The 26,752-nt window shown below is 41.1% G+C and overlaps 1 protein-coding gene, 1 long non-coding RNA gene and 5 gene segments (V, D, J or C); 3 read left to right on the forward strand and 4 right to left on the reverse strand.

The window, feature by feature from the left end:
• Nucleotides 1-26,752, forward strand: part of LOC105008451 — a 966,635-nt gene that overhangs the window by 626,741 nt on the left and 313,142 nt on the right.
• The window catches only part of LOC106024145, a 458,405-nt gene that overhangs the window by 301,313 nt on the left and 130,340 nt on the right, over nucleotides 1-26,752 (forward strand).
• The window catches only part of LOC117593618, a 530,161-nt gene that overhangs the window by 268,528 nt on the left and 234,881 nt on the right, over nucleotides 1-26,752 (reverse strand).
• Nucleotides 1-26,752, forward strand: part of LOC105009329 (Ig kappa chain V-III region MOPC 63) — a 784,483-nt gene that overhangs the window by 172,104 nt on the left and 585,627 nt on the right. The window lies entirely within an intron of this gene.
• Nucleotides 1-26,752, reverse strand: part of LOC114829915 — a 587,221-nt gene that overhangs the window by 110,566 nt on the left and 449,903 nt on the right.
• On the reverse strand, nucleotides 414-1,696 carry LOC114838014. The segment is given in 2 exon segments: nucleotides 414-982; nucleotides 1,640-1,696. A coding segment is annotated over 1 exon segment (243 nt).
• On the reverse strand, nucleotides 5,456-6,153 carry LOC117593636. The gene is made up of 3 exons (XR_004575089.1): nucleotides 5,870-6,153; nucleotides 5,711-5,768; nucleotides 5,456-5,620 (listed from the first exon to the last, which is right to left on the reverse strand). It is a non-coding gene; the product is annotated as an uncharacterized LOC117593636 (long non-coding RNA).

Consider the following 26,752-nt stretch of genomic DNA (forward strand, 5'->3'; position numbering starts at 1 on the left):
GAGTACATGTCAACATGTGGCCAGACATCTGCTGTTAATCTATGAAAATGTTTGTATCTTCCAGGTAAGGACATAAACAATACGCTAAGACATATGAACTTGGATTTATTATTATTTATTTGTCATTCAGTATTTGGAGATAAAGTAAATTTTAATTCAATGAAATAACATACATCTTCTACTAAGGGAAATCTTTATTTTCATCTATTCATCAATGCATAAATTGTGACCATTTTATATATAATGTGTTAGTATGAACAATTTATTGATGACAATGAGGTTCCAAGTAAGAACATGAATAATAAGCTAAGACATTTAACCTTTCAAATAAACCACATCTGGCTTTATTATTATTTAATTCTCATTCAATATTTGCAAATAAAATATACTTGAATTTAATGAAAGATAACAACTTATATTTCCTACAAAGGGAAATCTTTATTTTCATCAATGCATAAAAGCAAATGTGTGTTATAACAATACAAGCAGACCATATCATATCTATCAAATGTCCATCTACAGAGAGGATGGACACATTAACCCATGCAAAGCTCACTGTTAGTCTAGATGAAAATGATCAATAAGACAAAACATCTGATGTCAAAACAGAGTAAAAGCAAAAGAACCAGCAACCTCTCTTCACAGGGTTATGTGACAGACAGGTCCTAACCAGAACAGTCATCCCTCCTCAGGGTCTTGGTGACTGGAGTCTGGGAGCTCTTCTGGGCTTCACAGGTCACCTCTCCCACCTTGTTCCACTCCTGGGCAGTGAGAGTCAGGGTGCTGCTCCAGCTGTACAGACCATTCTTCTCCAGGACCCCGGAACTGGACTTCTGATTCTTGTTGTTCCCGTCCACTTTCCAACTCAAGGTCCAGTCTGAGGGGAAGCCCTTGTTGGCCAGACACATCAGTGTGGCTGTTGTTGTACTGGACAGCTCCTCACTAGAGGGGGGCAGGATGGTCAGGGTGGGAGCAGTGTTACCTGGGGGGAAAAAGAACACATCAACTTCACTAACGGCTAAAATACATATTAAAAAATTAGGAGACCACTGCACCTTTTTCTTTCTTTTCCAAAAAAGTCTAAAAGGAAGGTTTTGAGTGAGGAATAGAAGGGTTAAAATTTAGAGACCACTGCAAATTGAACACTTCTGTTCCTCACTCAAAACTTTCCTTTTAAACTTTTTTGGAAAGGAAAGAAAAAGGTGCAGTGGTCTCTTAATTTTTTTCAGAGCTGTATTTATTAAAGCAATACACATGAATTCAAGATTATAATTGATGAAAGCTAAGAGCATATGTCATGAAATGATTACTATACAAAGCAGATTTATGAAACATGCAAGTATACAATTATTTATTTTACTCCTTAACTATTGAGTCCCGTTCACAAAACAACTGTAAACTTCAATAACCGACACATTATGTTTTTAAGGCTTCAATAATACTAATCAGACCCAAAAAAACTAACAATTTATCGTTTTCAAACATTGTATTTATTATTATTTAATAGAAATGCTAAATTCAAAGCAAAATAGAAAAAAAAGTTCTCCAATTCTAAAATGTGAACATATTTTCTCACACAAAGTGAGAAACCTAAAACCTTTCAATCATGAACAAATATAAAGAAGACCTTGTTACTTACTTCCAACATCAAGTCTGGTGCCGCCACCAAAAGTGTACCACAGTGATACAATCCCTATTACTGCTCATACAAAAACCTCCTGCTCATTAGACAAGCTGATTGTCTTTAGAGTGAGTTTCAAAAAATGAAATTGACTATATTATTAACAAAATAACCTCATCATCTTCCAAATTTGCAATGAATTATTTATATTGTGCCTTCCCTAACACTGAACAAAAAACAATCTTTTAAAACATATCCATATCTGTACAGTATATTTATTCATACAATTAATAAAATATGTAAGCTTATTCCGTACTTTTTAAACAATGCACGTACATTTTGATCAAATTAAGTAGATCGAATAACATTCATATTTAAATGTGTCTCATTATAATAAGCAATTGTAAATATTCTAGATCAATGAAACATTTTTAAATCCTCAATATCCTGGCCAAATAAACAAAATAAGACCAAAACATGGAACAAATATCAAAAGGTAAATAAAGAAGTTAATTGTCTTGTTTACTTACTTCCAACATCCAGTCTGGTGCCGCTACCAAAAGTCCTCCACAGTGATACAATCCCTATTACTGCTCATACACAAACCTCTCTGTGATGATACAGCTGTAACAGTGAACATCACTCATGTAGAATCACATTTAGTACAAATATATTTTAATACCTTCCCAGATAGAAAAGACACTTCATATGGACTGTTTCTATAAAGGAAATATATATTTTAATCCAGATATTTATATTTGTTCCTTCTGCTGTTTATCTGGTATTCCTCTATCCTGTAGGTGCAGTCCATTATTAGATTCCGTGTTTGTATTCCTCCATATGGTCCATAAAGAGAACAGCCATGATAATTGTTATCAATGTTGTATATTCCTTTATTAAAGATGTTGGTCTCTGATATAACAGTTTAGGTAAAGTCACAGAGGACTGACAACACTATCAGAAGAATCATACCAACATACATTTAGAGAAGTAGCTGATTCATTTGAGGAACTTATAACAGAGGCCAGTCTTGGGTGACCAGTTATATTTGATCAACAGAATACAAATCTTATTGTGAGTCATACAATTTAAAATATATTACTGACCTTAAAATAATATGACCTGTTTGAAGTTATAAAATGTCAAAGACATTCTAATAATGGGATCCTGCACTGAAATTGATTAGACACAATAATATGCATAACGTATCTACCAAGAGGCTCTTATAGTTTTTATAACCCTGTGAGTTGAACACTTCATGACTGAGATCTGTCCTTCATGACAACTGAACCCACAACAACCATGACTATTACAACCATTGTAATCTGGCTTTCTGCTTTCAAGTAGTTACTTCTACAGAAAGTCATTTATATAGTAACATTATTGTTTTTACTCATAACTAGTGAACACATGATTTTAAATGTCTTTCATGTGACTGTGTTCATTCTATTTTCAGAATCTAAATGTTCCTCCATCTTAAGAACTGGGTCACAACGGCACCCCTCCTGAAACATCCAGACCCCCTTACGCCCTTCACTGTGGAGGTGGATGTGTCGGAGGTCGGGGTGGGGGCGGTCCTCTCCCAGCACCACAGAAACCCCCCCCCGGCTACACCCCTGTACCTCCTATTCCAACAAACTGTCTGCTGTGGAGAGGAACTACAACCTGGGTGACCGAGAGCTACTGGTGGTCAAGTTAGCACTGGAGGAGTGGAAACTGGCTAGAGGGGCCCGGGAGAGGTTGTATTTCCTCTCCACTGTCCTAACAGACCACAGGAGCCTTGAGTACATCAGAGCTGCGTGGCGCCTCAACCCCCGCCAGGCCCACTGGGCTCTATTCTTCGAGCACTTCCAGATCACTTCCAGTTGCACTCTCCCTCCTCCATGACCGTGTGGATGAACTACCCAGAGACACGCCCATTCTCCCCCCTCTTGCATCGTGGGTCCTGTCTCCTGGGATATTGACACAGACATTCAGAAGGTAGGGAGACTGGATCCCACACTGGCGTCGTGTCCCCCAGCTGGTGCAGAGCCGGTTGGTGACCTGGTGCACAAAACATGGGACCCAGGAGGCCCTCAGGGTGAAGTATTGGTGTCCTGGAATGTGGAGGACTGTGTGGCACTACGTTTTGTCGTGCTCCGTGTGCACAGTCTAAGGGGTGGTGAAGGGCTCCAGTGGGGAAGCTCCACCCCCTCCCAGTACCTCAGTGGCCTTGGTCACACCTGTCAGTGGACTTCATCACAGACCTACCACCTGCAGAGGGGAAAACCACCATCACTGTGGTGGTGGACAGTTTCTCTAAGATGGTCAGATTCATCACACTACCCGGCCTCCCCTCTGCCCTGCAGGCCACTTACATATTATTTCAGCAGGTTTTCTGGCTGTATGGGCTTCCGGAGGACATTGTGACGGACCCCAGTTTACATCCCGTGTCTGGATCCTTCATGTCCAGGCTGGGGGTCGTGGTCAGTCTCATATCCGGGTATCACCCACAGGCTAACGGGCAGGCGGAGCGTACTAATCAAGAGCTGGGAAGGTTCTTCTGGTCCTAATACATGGACCGTCCAGGTGAGTGGACACACTTTCTCCCCTGGGTGGATGATACTCAAAACTCCCTGCACCATTCCTCCACACGAGGAACAGGTCCGGTCCAGTACCTAGTGGACTGAGCGGGGTATGGCCCTGAGGATCGCAGCTAGGTCCAAGCAGCAGACATCTGTGACCCATCCTTGACAGCTGATTTCTACGATCGTCGTCCAGACCAGCCTGCTCCTCGACTTTGGGGTTGCCTGGGGCGCTGGCTGCTGGCGTTGTCCAGAGCCGTGCCTAGGAGGTACTGCATTGATTTTGACCCAATTGAATGAAATTACTGCTAAGGAGCAAGGAATCAAACATGTTCTGAAAACCATTTTTGAAGTAGCAAACCTTGAGCACCATGAGCCTGGACTTCTCAGTGGCAGAGCCAACATCATCCGGATGCTCCTCTATGGCTTTGTAGAACAGCAGCTCAAATGTGTACGTTGCGTTCTCCACCAGCTGAACGTGAGAAACACCAGTTAACTGGGAAAAGCTCTTCGATCCACGACAAGGCCGACACACCGCGCGTAGCTAATATTATTATTCAGCGTAATCAACTGAGGTCATTATTTTAAAGCATGCTCACTGGGGCAAATGGAACAATATGGACAGGAAGGAAACAGAATACTTGATAAAATAACATTGGACAGAAACAAAATGAAACACAGAACCCAAACAACAACGTGACGTTTGGGTAGACATGGACAATAACATTTCCCATCTGTAATGGGGCAAGTGTCAAAGGATGCGTTGGAGCAGAGGAAAGCAGTTTGTAATGAATTGAACCGTTTTCCAGAAGGTTTGTGTAACAGTGAGGTTTCAGGTTGTAAGACCTTGTGCTACCTTTCAAATGGCAGTCATTTTTTTGGGATATATGAAAGTCATACACTATGCTACAAAATAAATCTAAATGTTATTGTTAATTTGGATTGGGCCATCATTTTCATTTTACTGAGAATGCAATTCATTTGTTGTGTTCATATGAATTTTCGAAATATGTTGGTAGTATGAATAAAAAACAATATATGTTCCTAATGGTGGATAGGGTTGAAGGCGCAACCGTATTTCCCTCAGATCATGCAAATCACAAAGAATTTGAAAACATTGTCGGTGGGGTCCGGGGGTTTCAACCACGGTCTCTGGTTCATGTGGACCACCGGGGTGTGCATGATCCTGGCTGTGCTGACTGTTCATGTTGGGGTACTGTTGGTAGGTCTGGTACGCAGCCTGGTGGGGGTCCTCCATGCGGCAGCTGTGTTCCAGGAATCCTGCTGCTCAACACATTCCCATACAGCTGAAGAGATCAGGGCATGATTGATAGGAGAGCCAGATATTCCATACTGACCTGTAAGCCTGCTGTGGACACGTGCACACGGACGTGTGTCCTTACACATACTGCCACACACAGACTCTGCCCGCTGCCTGTAACCGGATCAGCCAGTCACTTCCTCGTGTTAGGCATAGTTGAATTAAGAATTCAGAATCAAAGAGGAGTCCATGATAAGCCCCTACCTCCACTGTAACGTAATGGCACCGCAGCTCCTCTTCCTGTTCTTGTGGGGATCACAGCCTGTGTGAGGAAAAAGTAGAGTTGCATCAAAACTGGCAACTGCTGACTGAGTCATAGTGTACATGTCTATAAATATCCAGACCAGTAATCACTAGACTCACATGGTTGATTTTAGCTAATATCCAGACACTCTAACAAAGCGATTGGTACATAGTTCTTGTTCCTATGGGGATCACAGCCTGCTTGATGCAAAAGTAGAGTTGTACCAAAACCTGCCAACGCTGACTGAGCCATAGTGTACATGTCTATAAATATCCTGAACTAAACTGTAATAACTAGAATCGTTCTTATCTAATATCCAGACATTCCAACAAAGCGATCCGTATGTAGTTTGTGTTCCTATGAGACTCACAGCCAAAAGTAGACCACCAAAACTGGTCACCAACCAGAGCGCATAGTGTAGGCTACATTTCTATAAATATCCAGAACTGTAATAACTACAATTGTAGACAAAGATCTAGACATTCTAACAAAGCGATCCATTCATAGTTTTTGTTCCTATGGCGATCACAGCCTGCATGAGGAAATACTAGAGTTTCACCAAGTAGCCACCTCTGACTAACGCATAGTGTACATTTCCATAAATATCCAGAAAAGTAATTACTAGAATCATATGACTGACTTTAGGTAATATCTAGGCATTCTAACAAAGAGATTGGTACACTGTGTTCTTATGGTGATCACAGCTTGCATGAGGACAAAGTAGAGTTGCACCAAAACTGACCACCATTACATGCGTCCTTAAATGGAGAATTCAACTCTTCCTTTGTTTGTAAGTCCTCGTTGCCCAATCAGAAACAACGCTTCTAGTATGCCATAACGCCTGGAAACATGACCTCTATGATGTAGGAATAATGGGTTAGGGTTATGTCAATAATAGCGATTACCAATGTAGTTTTTGTTCCATTTATGCAAAATAGCTATTTATTTTCTACCCAAAACATTTCAGAACTTATTTTTGACCATCACCAACGGGCTGAGGAAGGGGAATTTGTCCAGGAAATGACGTGGGTATCTTGCTGATTTTAAAACGACAAGTAAATACAAACTGCGCTACCGGTCCTATGCTGCCAGCTGGTGGCCGTTTGGTGTCATTAGATCAAAAGAGTGTCTCTGTCAAAATAATGAAATGATTTGATATCAAAGGCGGTATATCCAAATGTTTGAGGGGAACACATATATATTTTTTTGTATTATGAATTTTATTCATTAGTTTCAGCCTAAAACAATGAAATATGACAGTAATGGCATAGTGGTAAAAGGAAATGCCATTGAAACTAAACTGAGATTCTGAGTTCTTATTGGTCTGCCAAATCACTGGTTTCTGTCAAAACGCCCATAGTTGTTCAGTAGAATTGCAAGGGATTTTTCAAAAGCGGACTGTTATGGAATTTCATGAACTACTGTACATTTTAGAAATGTCTGCTTTTCTATTTCCTGGTATGTAACTCTGGTCTTTGTGACAGAAATGTTTGTGTTTCCACATAGAGGCAGAGAGGAGTGTTTATTGTGGGATAGGCAGTCTGGTAGTCAGCAGGCAGGCAGAGTTCAGACAATGGGTCAGATTATTGGGGTACAGAGGAATAAGCTGGTTTGAGGTTGGGGTCAGGCAAAGGTCGTAATGGGTGATCCAAAAGGCAGAAGTACTGGAGGGCAGGCAGGCTTATAGTCAGGGACAGAAGGGGATCGGTACTGGGAAGGCAGAGCAGAAAACGGGTAACAGGTAACATGGAAAAACAAATGCTGGAAACGCATGAAAAGACAAAACGATCTGGCAGCAGGCGAACAGAAAACACAGACATAAACAGACAAGGGTAACGGGAACATAGACGCCACCTGGTGGGGGGTGGAGACAATAATGAGACAAGTGAAACAAATCAGGGTGTGACAATGGTGGAAAGATCTGTCTGCCTGTCTTTGAAAAAACAATTAATCCCTGAGTGCCTGATGTGGAACAACCTCTCAAATTTGCTGTGGCTGTAGTAAAAGAACAGGGCTATTCATCTCAAACACTTCTGGTTTTCATCCTTTTGCTTAGGATTGGGAATAAGTGACACCACTCCTACCTGAGGACAGGCGTATCCCATCCCTGAAAGTGACTGGGTTTGACCACTTTGTATTGGTGGAACTGGATTTTAGGCTGTTTTATAGATACTTCTGAAGAGTCCAAAAATTCTTGTAACAGATAAAATATATAGGTTGAGTATACAGTTGCATTAGAAATATGAAAGATAACAGTTCTCCAGCAATTTTTGATTTTGCCAGAGTTGAGATGCATACAGAGAAGCTGAGCAAAAAGCATGAAAGAACATTTACAACAACTTACTTTGGTTTATATCTAAAGTTGTGGGGGTTGGATAGCTAACCTAGGGAAAGACCAAATGACTGGTCCTGAAAAATAGTCCCCCAATCCACCAGGGACACATTCCCGTGTGTCCTTCCTGGCACCATAGGGCAGGGTAATTATGGCATGACCTTGTTGTCCTGTATTTCAGACCCTAGATAAACTTCTACAACACATTAACATTCCAATGGTATCTTACAACAAGACACAAAGTGCTAAAACAGAAAGTGAATACATATAAGTTCATTGCTATAATTGACAATTTTAATGGAGAAATTAGATCAGATAAATTAACGTTACAAGACTAGAGGGTTTGACTGGAATTGGAAAGATATTACTCACTATTGCAGTGTATAGTATTTACCTGTGCTTAATGTTAATAAACATAGCAGTGTATAGTATTTACCTGGGCTTAATGTTAATAAACATAGCAGTGGATATTATTTACCAGGGCTTAATGTTAATAAACATAGACATGGATATTATTTACCAGAGCTTAATGTTAATAAACAAAGGGTACCTATGTAGAAAGTGAAGAATATCCCCTGACTCTGATAGACACTGTATGTAAGGGTCATTTTGTGTTTTGCTCAGGATCTCTTACCATCTCCTGTTCTGTCACCTCTATGAAGTAGAATCTGGGATCACATCCTGTATATGGAATATGTGACCAAATCAGGTTTGATTACAAACTCCTCTCAGAGGTTTATAAAAGCAAGTCTACCTCACTCTCTCTTCCTGTGAATGGTGTTGGTTAAAGTACCCCTTCTGTTATTCTGGGTCTTTCTTTCTCTCTACCTTCTATTTGGTTCAAGGTCATCAGGCCATGCCTTGTGTCATGCTTAGATTAATGCTTTGTTTATGTCAACTACTGTATTGGAATGTGAGCTGAAATTGCCTTGTTTAATGTTATCTATCAAATGTTAAAAATAGATTACTTTACAGATATCCATGTCCTATGACATCATTTCCATGTAAGACTAAACTGATGGATCTGCTTGGTGTATATTTACTGAATAATGGTGAATGGAGAAAAGACCAGAATCGTATTTGCATAGTGATGATGCTCTGTATAGACAGCACATGATTCAGTGATCTGGGAGTGTTTATAACCCTGTGAGTTTAACACTTCATGACTGAGAGCTGTCCTTCATGACAACTGAATCCACAACAACCATGACTTTTATAACCATCTTCATCTGGACACTTGTCCTCTTTTTCAAAGGTAAGATTTGTTAAATGTAACGTTGAAAAATCTTTGTATCTACAGAAAGGAATAATTTATGGCAATGCTATTATGTATATTATGTACAATGTGTTACTGTGTTTAATTCCATTAATATGGGTGTCCTTATTTTATTTTACAGAATCCAGAGGACAGTACATACTGACTCAGTCACCTGCAGTTCAATCTGTTTTAACAGGAAATTCAGTTACTATGAACTGTAAAGTCAGCAGTAATGTGCATAACAACAATCATCTACACTGGTACCAACAGAAACCTGGAGGAGCTCCTAAACTCCTAATTTACTTGGCTAACACACTTCAGTCTGGTACTCCATCTAGATTCAGTGGCAGTGGATCTGGGAGTGACTTCACTCTGACCATCAGTGGAGTCCAGACTGAAGATGCAGGAGATTACTACTGTCAGAGTGGACACTATCCCAACAGTGTATATGTGTTCACACAGTGATACAGAGCCGTACAAAAACCTCCCTCAGTCAGACTGCACAGTGACTGAACAGTTACAGCTGGGACCTACTGCAGGTGTTGAGGGGGAAGAGACAGTGACATGGACACTGGTCAGTAGAGGAAGTCAACTTTAAATAAGATTAGAAAATATAATTAGATCACATGTTCTCCATCATCATCGTAGTCAGGGCACAGACCTATATAAGGGGGCTTAAATGACCAATAAGGGCTCCCCAAATATGCCAGCAGCCATTCACCCGTCAGCTTCTACACACACATCAGTTTCAATGTGCATCACATAGATGGACGACACATGTCTGTCTGAATGAATGACACCTGCAGGAAGAATGGGGGCACCGATGTACAAGAAGGACCAGGGGCTCAAGCACCCCTTGGGGCCTATCTGTGCACGTGTCTGGGGGGCAGAAACAATTACATGGAACACTGGTCAGTAAAGATCAACTTTAATCAAGATTCGAAATCATCATAGACATCATATTCTCCATCATAATCATTATTATCCTTATTGTCTTTTAATATTTACAATATATTGTTATTTAGCTATAACTCCTATTCAGAGTGTCTTACATACATGGAAGAGGGAGTTCAAAACAGGCAATATATATTTTCTGTAACAAGAGGAAGTTGGTAGCTGGGGATGATGTGGTGAAAACAGGCTCTATCTGCTGGTGGAGTCGGGAACTCCACCCCTCTAAACATGACATTCCCGCACACCTGAGACTGATCAGGGTCTGATGACCTGAAGGGTCAAGAGACACTGATAGTGGGGTGGGGTTTTTGGGGAGGCAAGCTGCGGGTTGTGTGTTCTGGGAAGGACCAGAACGCTCCAGTATCGTTTCCAGTGAGGAATACAGAAGGCTGGAAACACCACTAGACATTAGAAGGACTTACAACTGGAATAGCCTCGGGTTACGACACCCAGTAAAGTAAGATTGAAAAGATTGTTTACTTACCTGAGGAAATCAGGATTACCGCCAAGAAGAAGCATCATTTAAGTTTTCTGTTGAAGGTAGACCTGACCCTGAGTTACCTTTTTGAATTTGACCAGCTGTTTCTGTTAATTCCTTAGAACTGTAATAAAATCCTTGTTCATACTTGAGCTTTGTGTCCTCGCACTAATTGAACATTCCCGCTAAGAGCTATGTAGCCTCTCATGACATCACACATGACACCAGGGTTAACACTCCTACTCTTAGGTGCTGCAATGTCTTCTTTAGTGCTTTTTTGTTTTGTGTTTTGATCTTCAGACCAGATAGAAGAGTGCCCCTTACTGCTACTTTAATCCTACTTTCAGCAGCATCTCATCTTCCATCCAGGGACCAACCAGGACCGACTCTGTTTAGCTTCATATACAAACCATCAGTGGGATGCAGGTTTCTATGTTGTTGTTGTCATCATCATGGATGTGACGTGATACATTTGTCATGTTATAAGTGTATCTACAAAGTTAATGAATGTATTGAAACACACATCAGTCTATATGAGTGAAGTTGAGGTTACAGAAGCATCAGGCCCTCAAATGAAATCCCCATATTCAAGTATTGATGTGATCATCTAGCATTAAATTAACTGTCTTCATGAACAGATTACAGACCATGAATACAACCTGATCCTGGACTGAAACATAAGACATGTGCAGTACATACACTAATATGAAGGATGTTGAAGTGTATGAATGTATGCTTATTTATGTTTAGATAACAAAATAACATCTGTCTATCTGTACACAGGAAGTCATGCTCATTCATAGTGCAACAATAATCAGCCAATGGGATTACAGTAATTCTGTCCTCTATGTCTATAAAGCTGAGGTAAGACCGGAGGTTCTTTGAGATGAGATTGAGTTCATTATACATTGTGTATTGAGACCGAGTCTGTAACATCATGAACAATAAACCATCAAATGCTGCAATAAATAATTGAATTACTCTCCCTTGATGACCGGGTACACAATCATTATTTCAACCACTATATGAAATGGCTGATTTCTAAAGAGGATAAAACACTATCAGTAATGAATTATTTAGTGGCATAATTACATAGCGGTGGATGTCTCTGTCTCTGAATTCACCATGGACATTAAAACCACTCCACTCCAGGAGATCTAGACCTGTCGAAGGGATTTCAGAAGCTGAACATTCTCAACTGTTGGACTGTTGAAGGAACTGGATTTTGACCCTTTTAAGATTAATTCCAAATGAAGCCAATTAATGTGTAAATAGACATAGAATTGACATTTCACTTCCTTCACTGGTAATGTTCACTACTTGATATATCTGTTACATTTGGCCCTACTGTGCCCTCTGTTTCTTATCCTGTGTCTCCCTAAACCTGACACCACACCCCAAGTGCTCTTTCCCACTCTATGTGCATGATTGTGTGAGTGGAGACAGTTGTCTCCCTAAACCTGCCAACACACCCCAAGTGCTCTTTCCCTCTCTATGTGTGTGAAACCTGGATCCATTCCCAAACTCCTTGTTTATCAAGGAAGTACTCTTAACTATGGGATTCCATCTAGACTCAGTGGCAGTGGTCTAGGGAGTGTGATGTGTTCAGGTGGTCTAGGGAGTGTGTTGTGTTCAGGTGGTCTAGGGAGTGTGTTGTGTTCAGGTGGTCTAGGGAGTGTGCTGCTTTCAGGTGGTCTAGGGAGTGTGTTGTGTTCAGGTGGTCTAGGGAGTGTGTTGTTTTCAGATGATCTAGGGAGTGTACTGCGTTCAGGTGGTCTAGGGAGTGTGCTATGTCCGGGTGATCTGGGGAGTGTGCTGTATTCAGGTAGACTAGGGAGTGTGCTGTGGTTAAGTGATCTAGGGAGTGTGCTGTGTTCAGGAGATCTAGGGAGTGTGCTGTGTTCAGGTGGACTAGGGAGTGGGATGTGTTCAGGTGGTCTAGGGAGTGTGCTGTGTTCAGGTGGTCTATGACAGGGCCCAGGGTGTGACCTGATTGCAGACCTCACAGACTCTCCTGACTCCACAGGACTGTTGTAGCGGAGACACAAGGTCTTATAGTGGGATTGGGAGAAAAAGGGGGGGAAATAAAAAGCAATGGGAAACTGGATAATTTCATTAATTTTGATTTACGTAGAACAAACAATCGCACAATATATTTTATAATTGAATACAAAAACAATCAGTCAGTAGTTCAAAATTGGATTCACTGTTGTCTGTGATTCAAATGAACAAGCTAATTTGTGGGAAAACCATTTAGAATCTTAATTTAAATGAGTATAAATTATTACAAATATATGAAAGTCCCATTCACACTTGTGTTCTTCGATAACATACCCTGATGTTAAGTTAACCACCAAATGGGGCATGACTTTAAAAAAGAATTGCCAAATGGCTCTTCATTAACATTTTACTATTGACGGTGAAATTACATACCATTACATTAACATTCTAATGCAAATCACATAATTGCATCGTAATTTTCCTATTAATCAAAAAAATGCAGGCAAAAGTGGAAAATGAAAAATGCAATGTGGGATTAATATATGAGTAAAATTAATTTAATATAAAGGATTTGAAGACATATCATTAACTACCAATAGCAAAGATCAGCGATCACTACTATGAAAGTAAAGACATGAGTCATTGTTCTCCGACCGGAATGGTCGGAGGACGAAGCAGGGAGGTTGTAGAAATAGTCCCTGGAGACCTCCAACATAGGTGTGTAAACTAAGGCGACACTTGGGCAGATGAATCTTGCAGAACCATCGGAAGGAGCTGGAGAAATGTTCTTAACCAATGTCACACCTACAGAGTAGACAGAGGAGGGCAACAGAGGACGGAGGAAAAGAGAAGACAAGGGGCAAACACCAAACAACTCGCGGTCGTTCAGATCCATCGGTGTTCATTAAACCAGATTATTAGAGTTGGAGAGGACGACACAAACAAAACACATTGTTACATACTTTAAACATCATATTCATCAGTCACATTATTAGTCAAATTAAACCTGGAGATTATCAGAGCAAGCAGGAAAGGTTTTTAGTGGAAAATGGTGCTGCCATGGTGTTTGGCCAGGTCCAAAATTTAAAGAGCAGAGGTTGACTTCATGTGCGTAACTAGAACGGTCGGTCATATTTACTGTCCGAAGACGGCGAAACTTACCTTTTAAATGTTATGTTACATCCCACATGTATATTTCCCAGAACATAAAACGTAGACGATAGTTACTTCCCACAGCTATTTAGGCTATATTCATTTCTTTCTAGTTGAGATCAAATGGGATTAATGTGACAGGACTATTCACATTTTCAATAGTCACAAATTGTAATAAGATGTCATCAAATATCACTGAAGGTTTGTGAAGGATTGATCAGGTCCTTCCTGAACGTTAGTATCGTATTGATGAGATACAATATTTAGGGGGCCAAGCAACAAAGTTATTAGGGGACCAAGTACCGTAGGTACAGTTACCCTATTGTTTTTGTTGCTTTTATTATTATTAGGGGACCAAGTACTGTAGGTACGGTCCCCTATTGTTTTTGTTGGTTTTATTATTATTATTATTATTATTAATGTTCTCCAGGCCTATTTTCAGAGGCCCGTAACTCGACCATATGTGGATCAATTTGCATGGAACTTTGCAAACCTGTTGCCATGAGAGACCCAAAGGGCCTCGTCTATTACTATACCTATACACTCCATGGTGACGCTGTAGCACTTAGTCAAATGTTGAAGGTTTGAGCATGCATGTATCATGAACTGAATGTCGTAGAGTCATGCAGCCAAGTTCCATACATGCCCCTTCTCATGCTGACCAAATGTCTTTAAAATTCACCCCTTGGATTTTCCTCCATTTTGAATTTGGTGAAAAACGATCTCCTCCGGGACCACTGAACGGATTTACATGCCGTTTGGTGTGAAGGACCTGTGAACCATTATCTTTAAAAGCTATATAAGAAAAGTTGATATCTCAAATAGTATGGCTGAAATCAGTGAATGAAATTTAGCTGGACGGGTCTATGATTTTAGAAGTCCATTAATCCCAAACGGAACATCAAAACTATGAAACGAAACATACTCGTAAATGTGTCTGTCAAAAATGGACTGCAGAAGTCAAGTATAGAATGACCTTATGGGGGCGTTATAAACCTCACCAGTGTTTTGTGTTATTTTGACATCTTAAATGACATCTCAGAGACCGTTGAATGGATTGGCATGCTGTTTGCTGTGAAAGATCTGTGGAACATTATTTCTAAAAGTCTGTAAAAAAGTTGATAACTCAAACGATGTGGCCGCAATGCGCTATTGAATTTGACATAGTTGTGGCAAATCTTATATAAGGCTATAAATCCTAAAAGGATTATCCAAGAAAGTTGCTACTTGCATTACAGATAAACACCAAGGCCAGGAATGAACCCTGAAAGGTATGAACAGCTAGCTGGTGGTGCTACAAACCTCACTGATTTTAAGAAATGTACCAAAAATCAGCCAAATATGTCACAGACATAACTTTCTGGAGATGTTAATCACTAAATGAGGTAACTGATTCAAACCTTCTTCAGCTTAACAAGCTAAACGCTTTCCCATTCAAAGTCAATGGTATTAGGAATTCAACCAGGGTGACATATTTTTGGCCACTGCGTGTGCATGTGACGTTAGAGGAAGAGGATTTTAGCAGTCACTCAGCTGTGTGGCTAACGCAGGGTGGCTAACGCAGGGTGGCTAACGCAGGGTGGCTAACGCAGGGTGGCTAACGCAGGGTGGCTAACGCAGGGTGGCTAACGCAGGGTGGCTAACGCAGGGTGGCTAACGCAGGGTGGCTAACATATGCACTCCTCCCTCCACACTATAACACAGATTATATTCTCTCTTCACACACAATCCACACTCTCCTCCACCCACTCCTAACCAAGCATCTGTGTATGCTATTTGGGGTATTATAGATCATAACCCGTTCAGACTATTCAGACTACCAGCAGGCCCTGTGGTGTATTGGGAACATCCTGGTCTTTCAATATTGTCTGAGTGCGTGTGCATGTGACAGAGGCTGCTTCTGCATGCGCGTGACAGAGCGCGGCTCCGCAGTGCACCTCAGCAGGTGAGCGAAATTAAACTAATTAGCAGTGCACGTCAGAAACCTTCAGACAATACAAGCAGAGCAAGTTTGTTCAGGTTTGCAATGCAGCTAAGAACAGTGAAAGAAAAGAGAAATCGCTGAAGAATCACAGAATTAAAACTCATGGAAAAAGGAAAAAGATCAAAGGGGCTACCGGTAAGCTCACATCTCTTTACTGGACTTTGAAGACTGTAAATGTGATTTGCTGGCTGCGTAGTAGTTTGTATGGGCAAACGAAATGTGTGGTCTGTTGATACATTGTTTATTGCACTATTAGTAGATTGAGGCTAAAACATTTCTGTACATGAGTAATTGCCTTTGCAAGTGGCTAAAGTCCTTGTTTTAAGCTGTTTAAATTGGTAATCATTGTTGAAGATATGTCCTTGATGAAGTTTCTGAAAGTTTTCTTGAAGTAATTTTTCTTCATTTAAATACAAAGGTTGAATTGTTAGTTTGTACAAAGATATTTAACCATTTCTGAACCTATTAATATTGTTCTAATTCACAGTTAATGGTTTAGAATGCTTGATTTCATTTAGGTGAAATTATGAATAAAATATGGAAATGCTGTATAGAATGATCAAGGGTAAACAAACAATAACAGGTTACTTTAAAAGGAAATAGGTCTAAAAGTAGAGCTGGCTTTCTGGGTATGCAATGCCAGATTTACACTGTTTACCTGGGATAACAAAATGAAACATCTATGTCTATCTAATATCTATGTGTAAAATATACTTACCCTTTGCTTGATGTTCCGTGTTGTATTGTATTTAATGGGAAATATTGAGCTTTATTTAATGTGTGTTATTTTTTGTATGTTTAAAGGTTTTTCACCTTTCTTGTTACTGGTCAAATAAATTGAAGAATGAGTGAAATCCTGAGTCTGGTCAATTCCTTCCCTTTTCAAGTGTGGGAAGCCACGAAGTCATAAATACACTTGACAGTGACCCCAGTTCAATTCCCAAATTTTGTCTCTCATAAATGTTTATGCACTAGGTGCTTTTCAGCCTTCACACAACAATACATATCTGTAATACCATGATTTTCATTCATTTGAGAGAATAATTATTACGTGACCCTTTTATACTGTTATTGTTTTCCAAAGAAAAGAACCAGCCATGGAGTGATTGGAGTCATTCATTTCATTATAAGTAGGCTGCATAGCTATTAGCTAGCCATCTATAGTAATCTTTGTACAACAGTACACTTTAGTAATCTTTGATTATCCCAAAACTGAATAAGCTAATGTTGAACAGTCTGAACACACATTTAACCCATAGGCTACCTTGATTTAAATGGAAACCAACTGTAGGGGGCCCATAGCTTTACCCAGTTATGGTGAGTAAGAAACGTAGGCCAAATGCATTATTTAGTGGATATGAAATTTAAGTTTCCACACATAAAAAATCTGACATGGTCCTCAGACTGTCTGTAGTAAGATACGTTATCTTTTTCAAATTAGCCGATATCCTATGCTAACTAAATAATTTAGATTAATTGTCCTACCCATCTAATATTGTTGTGGTTTATAAACATGTGCTTGTCATATCTACGCAGCAACTCAACATTAGGGTGCAAATTAAGAACTCATAAGAATGGTGATGTTGACAGAAAAAAGGTGTGAAGTCACTAAAATCAAACTGTGTAATTCAGTTCACATTACAGTATGCAAAGAGAAACAGAATTAAACACAATTACTTACTTATGCCTAATCAGAGCATTAAGCTACATTTCTAAACAATTCCATTAACACATTCTTTCCTATTGTCTGTCAACGTCAAACTTCTGAATAAAATGTACCAATCAACATATCAAAAGGTCACATTAAATAATGAAATATCATTTTCATATACCTTCTATTGACTAACCAACAAATTACCAAAAGACCCACAGTAACAATTACCACAGTAACTCTCAACAACTTCTGAAATATCATACCATAAGACTATAACAAGCCATTCTCTACTATTGCATTATTTCTTACACATCTGGCCAATATCTATTCTGAGATAGAACATATTGCGTATTAGATTTAACAAAATGTCCGGTCATGTGACATACATTTGGTAACTTAATGTGATGCGCGGAAAGATACATAAACAAATAATTTAAAGGCCACATCTATCATCCCCCTGCCCTGCTCCCATGCGTCTCCACACCTCCTTATTCTCAGTGTGACCTGTAGGAAGTACTCAACTATTTAACGTGTATCAATTAATCATAAGACTGTCTCTTTTAGCTAAATGGTATGCAGCCAGTTGTCAAATATCCCAGATTGCTTAGATTAATTTTTTATTTTTACAGATTAGGCCATAATGAATATACCACATAGCACATAAGGCATTGAGCTCAGTTATCGGCCACCGCCAGCCGAAGTGAACCCACAGAAACGGTATCACCACTCACCCCCCTTACGACCGCCCAACCTTCTGTACAGCCATCGTCATTCTCAAACAGCAGTGATGCGGACTCCACGCCAGGAAAGGTTGCAGCGTTCAACCTAGGATGCAGTCCGGACACGAATATGGGGAGGGCAGTGAAAACAGCGTTCCCTCTGGCACATCTCTAGTTAGGAACAGTCTTAATAACTGTGTAGTTGAGGAGAGGTAGACACCCATGTGGGGTGTGGAGTATAGGTTAGACTTCTTACAACTGTTCAAATAGTCCATGGCACAAAGGCAGGGTGGTGGGTCCATAATGCAGGAAAGGACAAAGAAAAACTAGTCAAAGGTCCCATAGTTCTGTTTGCTTGGATCCATGCAAGTTAACTTGGGTCCAGGTATGAAATTTCCAAGATGCTTGAGGGCTGGGAACCAGGCTAAGGTGGTATTCAGGAGAGTAAATGATTCCTCCATCACTGGAGACTATTCAACTGGAACAGAGCCAGGTTTTGGAAAATTCAGGTTTTATGGTTTTGGAAAATTCTGGTTTTATGGTTTTGGAAAATTCTGAAAACTCTGGGATACAACAACTGTTTTACAGATTCATAACAACGGAGGGAGTGGTAGGCTAAAGAAATGTAGCTTTTGACGGGCCACCTTAATTAGAGATATAGAGACCGGAAAAAGGCAATCTGACAAGCAGTTTAAATCCATAACAAAGTGCTAAGACTACGAACAGCGAGAGTTAACAAGGACTAACCAGATATGTTGAAAAGGGTGGCAGGATGGAAGCATGCGGCAGATTATGGTTAATAGAAACCACAGCGCCTGCATCTACATAAGGCCAATGGCCCATTTTATCAAATGTTATAGGTGCTCAAAGCCTTTGTTAATTCCCCCAATTGTTGTTGGATCTGTGCAAGATCAAATTGGTAATTGTGTTTTCTTCTATAATGTAGCTTTGTTTGGGGAGCTGTTGGCAGATGTGGCATGGTGAATTACTTGGGGGACAATTGGATGTGATCAGGAACATCAGGAATAACAGCCACAGGTTTGCATTTCATATCTGGTCTGCGCTGTTTTTTTCTGAATACCTACATCTACATGATTGTCCCGAGTTAGGAATTCTGAGTGGGACTTAATCTGAGGCTGAGTATTCATAAGCATGATACCCCGAAGCCTGATACATGCGGACGGGTCCTTCACAGGTGCTGAAGGCAACTCAGTGGCGACAATCGAACCACATGTACAGTACATGCCACCCGTGTGGAGGAGATCCTTAACAGGCAATGTAGCATTTACAGGAACAAGTGACGGACAGGGGGAAGGAGCAAGAGCGTGTCGCTAATACGGGGTTGGGGCAATGGAGACCCGAGCATCATTGTAATCACAAACATTGGAGCATTTGTTCTCAGTCAACAACACGTTCTGTTCCAGCCTCTTGATTTTGTCCGGCCTAGACTTTAAGTCTTCAGGATTCAATCCAGAATCAGACTACTCATCAATATCACTCCTCAAGCAATCGGTGGCTTAATCCATATTATCCATATGTACATCCACGTCAGCACGTTTAACGTTTTTCTCCACAATCACTCCCTGACATTCATAAGCCCACACAGCGAACAGATAAGCACCGTATTTGCGCTTCAATTTATCAGACTTAACTTCCTCCGTAAGCCATTTACATTGACAAGCCACGCCCGAAACAGATTTAAATATGTCTCGTGACATTTTCTTACTGTGCTTTTCAGATAAGCTCATAAGTACAATATGCACTACTGTTTTACTACAACATTCAGTAGTTGAACTCACAAGACCGTTATTGTCTCCACACGACATCATGGTTAAAGCATACAGACACGAAATGGTTAGAACACTGTAAATGCAATTGTAAATCTCTCATGTCAGAACATAGCAGTATAATTTATAAATGGGTCAATGTCATGGTACGGTGTCTGTCTCCGTAAAACATACCCTCAGTCCCCACTGGGATTAAAAGTGAGGACCCTCCCTGAAACCAATTATAACTCCTTATCGCAAATGACGGTTTACCGAAAAAGGACTTTCCAGAATATTTAAGCACAACATTTTAAAACCATCCTGCAAAAGACTGCAGGTCCTTAAAGTAAGTTCTGGTTTGAATACCCCACTGCAAAAGAATGCAGGTCCTTCCCATGAGCAGGGTTCTGGTTACAATGCCCTACTGCCAAACACGGCAGGGAATCTATTAGAGAATATACATTTAAAGAGAACAGACACCTACCATGTCCTTTAGTTCTTTAAGTTTTGTTCAGTATTATCTTGGTAGGACCTCCATTTGGTGGAACTGGATTTGGACCCGTTTGAGATTAATTCCAAATAGTCAATGAATGAATGTAACCAATGGATTGCATGTATAAAGAGAGTATTACATTTACAGTACAAGTATCAAAGATTATAGTACTCCGGAGTTTGAAGATGCTGACAGGAAAAAAGGTAAATGCAAGAGAGCTTCTTCAAACCCTCGCTCTGGTTATATACTAAAACAGAAGTGCTGGGGGTTGGTCAACTGACCTAAGGAAAAAGAAACTAGTCCTGTAGAATAGACCTCTTATCAATCCCTGAGGCTTTTCTGATGACACAAGGGTGTTATCTCAAGGATCACGCAAGCTAGGCAATTAAAAGCAACCCTTTTGTCTCTGCATTCCGTCCTTACAGAAACATCTGTTAACCATAAACATTCCAATGACAGCCTACTAGAACAAAAATTAAGTACATAGGTATACATGTCTATTATAATCAATGAAGAATCATTGAATGTGTAAATTTACATTTTTCAGTTCCTTCAAATTTGACCCTCTTTTTCTCCCAATCCCACTATACAACACTGTGCTGCTACAACAGTGATTGTCCCCACATTTGTGTAAATTATGAAAGGATACATTGTGCTATGATGGTAATCAGATCTCAGTGTTAACATTCCAATGATTGCTTACTAGGACAGAAATTAAATTAGAATACCCAATTTTGATAATGTCACCAGTAAGTCACTCTTCCAAAGAGTTCAAGTTAAAAACCCATTTCAAACAGCCCCCTCCACCCAACACACTGGTTTTTGTGTCAGTGAGTTGAGCGCTCCAGGGGGTCTGTACCTCTCTTTATGCAATTTAGACTATTTAAGATTTCTCAACCTGGTTTTCTAGAAATATAACTTGATGCAGAATAATTTTCTCAATATCAATTAAAACATGGCAAAATTTTGTAAACATGTAAGGAATAACAAAATGTGCTCCCTGCACGTTTTTACCCACTTATTCCATAATGCATGAGATTAAAATGATTACTTCTAATCAAATATCAAACAAACTGAAAAATCCCATCAAATTTGTTATTTTTGCATTTCAAAATGGTAAGCTGTATTCTACTCAACCATAACCATGTTAGATTTTGTATAAAACAAACTTAGACAAACATTGTGAAGGGATGCTGATTTTAACAGATGCCAATTTTCTGCTATAACCTTTGGAAACAGAAAAACTAAATTCTTCACGTAACTCTTTAAATATCTATTTAATAGCTTTGAACTCTAAGTTCAACTATTTTTCATCATAGATAATCATTTCATACCAACCCCCCTGCTTTCACGACAGAGTAAACGGAAAATGACTCCAAGCTTGAAAGCAGAACCATTACAGGACGGACATGAAAAAGAAAATCGATAAGTGGGAGGAACATTCATCCAATATAAAGTTGCAAACTGAAAATCTAAGAAAAACAAATGCGAAAATGAGAAAAACACCCACAAAGAAAACCAAAAAAACTATTGTACCACACGGTCGCTCGTGTGAAGGAAGCATATTGAAACAACTCCCAAATTAGCATATCAAAATTAGCCTTTCCACAGGCAACGGCCAAACCAAGGTGAAACAAAACAAGCATCATGACTGAATTTATCTCCTAAGGTCTAGGGAATTATCTCAACTTAGATGTATGTCTATGTTATACTAAATAGCAGAGGTGGGGGACTCGAGTCACATGACTTGACTCAAGTCTGACTCGAGTCACAATTTTCAGGACTTGTGACTTGCTTGATTAAAGTATGAAAATGACTTGACTTGACTTTGACTTGAGAACAAGTTACTTGAGAATTGACTTGAAGTGGAAGACTCGACAATGACTTGAACATATAATAAACAAACAGCAATAAAATTATTTTATATGTTGTGACATCAGCACCACTAATCAGCGTATGTGCCTTTAACGCTGCACAATTCAAACCGCGCCAAACATGGCAGACAGTAATATTAGTCGAGCTCCACAAATAGTATCGTTTGGATACAAGGACTTTTAACTGGACTGTGTGAATAAAAAAATATTTGCCAGATGCAAAATATGCAACAACGTCAAATTTCAATCGTCATTTTAAGAACCTCCTGATTCAGGAGGAACAGTGTGGTTTTCGTCCGGGCCGTGGAACACTGGACCAGCTCTATACCCTCTACGGGGTGTTGGAGGGTTCATGGGAGTTTGCCCAACCAATCCACATGTGTTTTGTGGATTTGGAGAAGGCATTCGACTGTGTCCCTCGCGGCATCTTGTGGAGGGTGCTTGGGGAATATGGGGTCCTGGGTCCTTTGCTAAGGGCTGTCAGGTCCCTATACAACCGAAGCAGGAGCTTGGTCCGCATTGCCGGCAGTAAGTCAGACTTGTTCCCAGTGCATGTTGGACTCCGGCAGGGCTGCCCTTTGTCACCGGTTCTGTTTGTAATTTTTATGGACAGAATTTCTAGGCGCAGCCAGGGGCCGGAGGGTGTCAGGTTTGGGGACCACACGATTTCGTCTCTGCTCTTTGCAGATGATGTTGTCGTGTTGGCCCCTTCTAACCAGGACCTTCAGCATGCACTGGGACGGTTTGCAGCCGAGTGTGAAGCGGTGGGGATGAAAATCAGTACCTCCAAATCCGAGGCCATGGTCCTCAGTCGGAAAAGGGTGGCTTGCCCACTTCAGGTTGGTGGAGAGTGCCTGCCTCAAGTGGAGGAGTTTAAGTATCTAGGGGTCTTGTTCACGAGTGAGGGAAGGATGGAACGGGAGATTGACAGACGGATCGGTGCAGCTTCTGCAGTAATGCAGTCGATGTATCGGTCTGTCGTGGTGAAGAAAGAGCTGAGCCGCAAGGCGAAGCTCTCGATTTACCAGTCAATCTACGTTCCTACTCTCACCTATGGTCATGAGCTTTGGGTCATGACCGAAAGGACAAGATCCCGGATACAGGCGGCCGAAATGAGTTTTCTCCGCAGGGTGGCTGGGCGATCCCTTAGAGATAGGGTGAGAAGCTCGGTCACCCGGGTGGAGCTCAGAGTAGAGCCACTGCTCCTCCACATCGAGAGGGGTCAGCTGAGGTGGCTTGGGCATCTTTTTCGGATGCCTCCGGAACGCCTTCCTGGGAAGGTGTTCCGGTCCCGTCCCACCGGGAGGAGACCCCGGGGAAGACCTAGGACACGCTGGAGGGACTATGTCTCCCGGCTGGCCTGGGAACGCCTCGGTGTCCCCCCGGAAGAGCTAGAGGAAGTGTCTGGGGAGAGGGAAGTCTGGGCATCCCTGCTTAGACTGCTGCCCCCGCGACCCGGCCCCGGATAAGCGGAAGACGATGGATGGATGGATTTTAAGAACCACAAGGAAAGGTAAGAAAGTACTCTCTTATATATTCAGTTTCACTAAGATCTATAACGATTAAGTTACTAATGTAATTAATTAATCTTTTGTTTGTCATAATTTGGCCTTGGTTGCATAGCCTGAATTTTAATGTTGATGGGCATTTTAAAATGAGCGGGCATGTATATTATTACACGTAGGCTATAATCCATCCATCCATCCATCCATCATCTTCCGCTTATCCAGGGCCGGGTCGCGGGGGCAGCAGTCTAAGCAGGGATGGCCAGACTTCCCTCTCCAAAGAAACTTCTTCCAGCTCTTCCGGGGGGACACCTAGGCGTAAATTGTACCGCGGAGGAGAAAAATATTTGATTTTGAAATCGAGCTTCACACCGAGCACAGGTCAGAAACAGGACAGTGTGTGTGTGTGTGTTCATCTCTTTAGTACTGTGACTTGACTTGAAACTAAAAAGGACTCGACTTGACTTGCTTAGGGTGAACCCTTGACTTGACTTGCTTGATTTATCTGAACTGTGACTTGAGACTTGACTCGAGACTTGATGGTTAAGACTTGAGACTTGCTTGGACTTGACCATGTGTGACTTGTCCCCATCTCTGCTAAATAGTGGTGGACAGCCAAAATCGCTAGGTCCATGTATATGTCATGCAAAGACATCAAGATTGTACAAGCAATTAACAATGTTGGATGACTTAAGGTCTCCACCTTCACAACAATTTGTCTCAAAATCATAAATGTCAACATTAGGGCTATGGAGAGGAAGATGCACGTAGCTTCCACTTAATGTTTGATTATCCCAAAACTAAACATACTCATGTAGGTGAAATTACCACAGGTGAGGACAGGTAGAAAACTCGAACGGAACCATTAGTGTAAAGGCCACCCTAGGGGGTCTGCCCCCCTTCCTGGAGCCAATGAAAGGTCCAGCACAAAAACATGACATGACAAAAACATGACACGGTCTCTGGCCGTGCACGGATAACTATCTAAGATTTAAGTAGGAGACCCCAGGATCAGTAAGCGAGGACGAGCCCCCAAATTGTGATGGTAATTTCATCGATCGATACTCTTAAATAAGGAAGTACAGAGACGAAATTCTCTGGGCACAATTAACTGTTTTATTAATCATTTGCAAAAAAGAGAGATGAGTCAAACGCTTACCAACATAATCGTCTCTGACTCCATACATGCACAATCCGTATTTATTACAGTGAAAAGGGTTGTGTTGTAAGTTGTTGCCCATCTGTCTTGTGTCACAAAGGCTTTACCCAAAGGGCGTGCTGTCCCCCCACCTTATCCTTCCTGCCATAGGTAACTTCTTCAATTCTAAGAGTTCTTACAGCATCTGGACAGACAATAGATGCCCCCTAGGCAAATACCAGATCCCCCACATTCCTTTTCTTATTTGAATAAGGGGCTCTCAGTCCTTTAATCAGTGAGAATACATTTGTTAGAGAAATTTCCACAACATGTCCTAGCACTGGCTGCCTATTAGGGTTAGGGCTGATTTTAAGGTTTTACTGTTAACCTATAAATCAATACATGGACTTGCTCCTATTTACCTTGCTGAAATGATCCAGCCATACATACCTACACGTAACCTACGATTGCAAGATGCAGGCATTTTAATTGTACCTAGAATTTCTAAACAAGCAGCCCGGAGGCAGGGCCTTTACTCATAGAGCTCCACTATGATCTGCCAATTAAGGTTAGAAATGCAGACTCAGTGCAAACTTTCAAGTGTCTACTAAAAACTCATCTCTACAGCACGGTTTATAATTAGGTCTAGCCTGGCCCAGGGGCGTGAAGGTGACCAGAAGGCTTGATACTGTCCACCCTTGCTGTCTTGCCAGGTGGGCTCTCGTCCCCACTGGGATGTCCTCCCTCCAATGCCTTTCGGGGGAAGAGTCACTGGCTTGTTGTTGTCTCTCTGTTGCGCACTTGTGCAATTTGGCTGTACGCTGCTGGCAATACTCTGCCCTCATTCAGGGTGGTTGCAGTTTGTGGGTGTCCCTTTGGTTGATGCCTGGCAATGTGGGTGGATTGATTTCCTGCCTGTTGGGCCCTGTCCAGGGCCTCCCCCGGGTAGGGCTACAGTGTCGCCGGACCCCCCCGTCTCAGTTCCTAGGTCTTACGCTGCTATACTATTGTGCTGGGGGTTTGGGTCAGTTCTCCTTCCCCACAAAGTTCCCCTTCTCCACTATAAATCGTTGTTGATATGATGAATGCATTTTCTGAATTTTCCCAGTGTTCTCCCGTTTTTAACTTTAGGAGGACATGAGGTCCTGGTCCACACCTGCGGAGTACCTGGTTTGCGAGCCCCGTTGCTGTCCCTGTCCTTGTATATCTGGTCGTTGTTCTGAAATTGATTAATTATTCCAATTGGACTCTTAATATCTCACCCTGCACAGCCAGAAGAGGACTGGTCACCCCTCTGAGCCTGGGTCCTCTCTAGATTTCGTCCTAAAATTCGGCCATCTTAGGGAGTTTTTCTTAGCCACTGAAATTCAACACTACTGTTGTTTGCTCCTTGGGGTTTAAGGCCGGGTGTCTCTGTAAAGCACTTTGTGACAACTGCTGTTGTAAACAGGACTTTATAAATACATTAATGAAAGTTTCAAAACACACATTAGCAGTCGATATGAGGGAAGTTGAGGTTACAGAAGCATCAGCCCCTCAAATCAAATCCCCATATCCAAGTATTGATGTGATCATCGTCTTCGTGAACAGATTACAGACCATGAATACAACCTGATCCTGGTCTGAAACATAAGACATGTGCAGTACATACACTAATATGAAGGATGTTGAAGTGTATGAATGTATGCTTACAT

The sequence above is a fragment of the Esox lucius genome, chromosome 21 (genome assembly GCF_011004845.1).
Source record: "Esox lucius isolate fEsoLuc1 chromosome 21, fEsoLuc1.pri, whole genome shotgun sequence".
In the NCBI taxonomy this organism is placed as follows: Eukaryota; Metazoa; Chordata; class Actinopteri; order Esociformes; family Esocidae; genus Esox; species Esox lucius.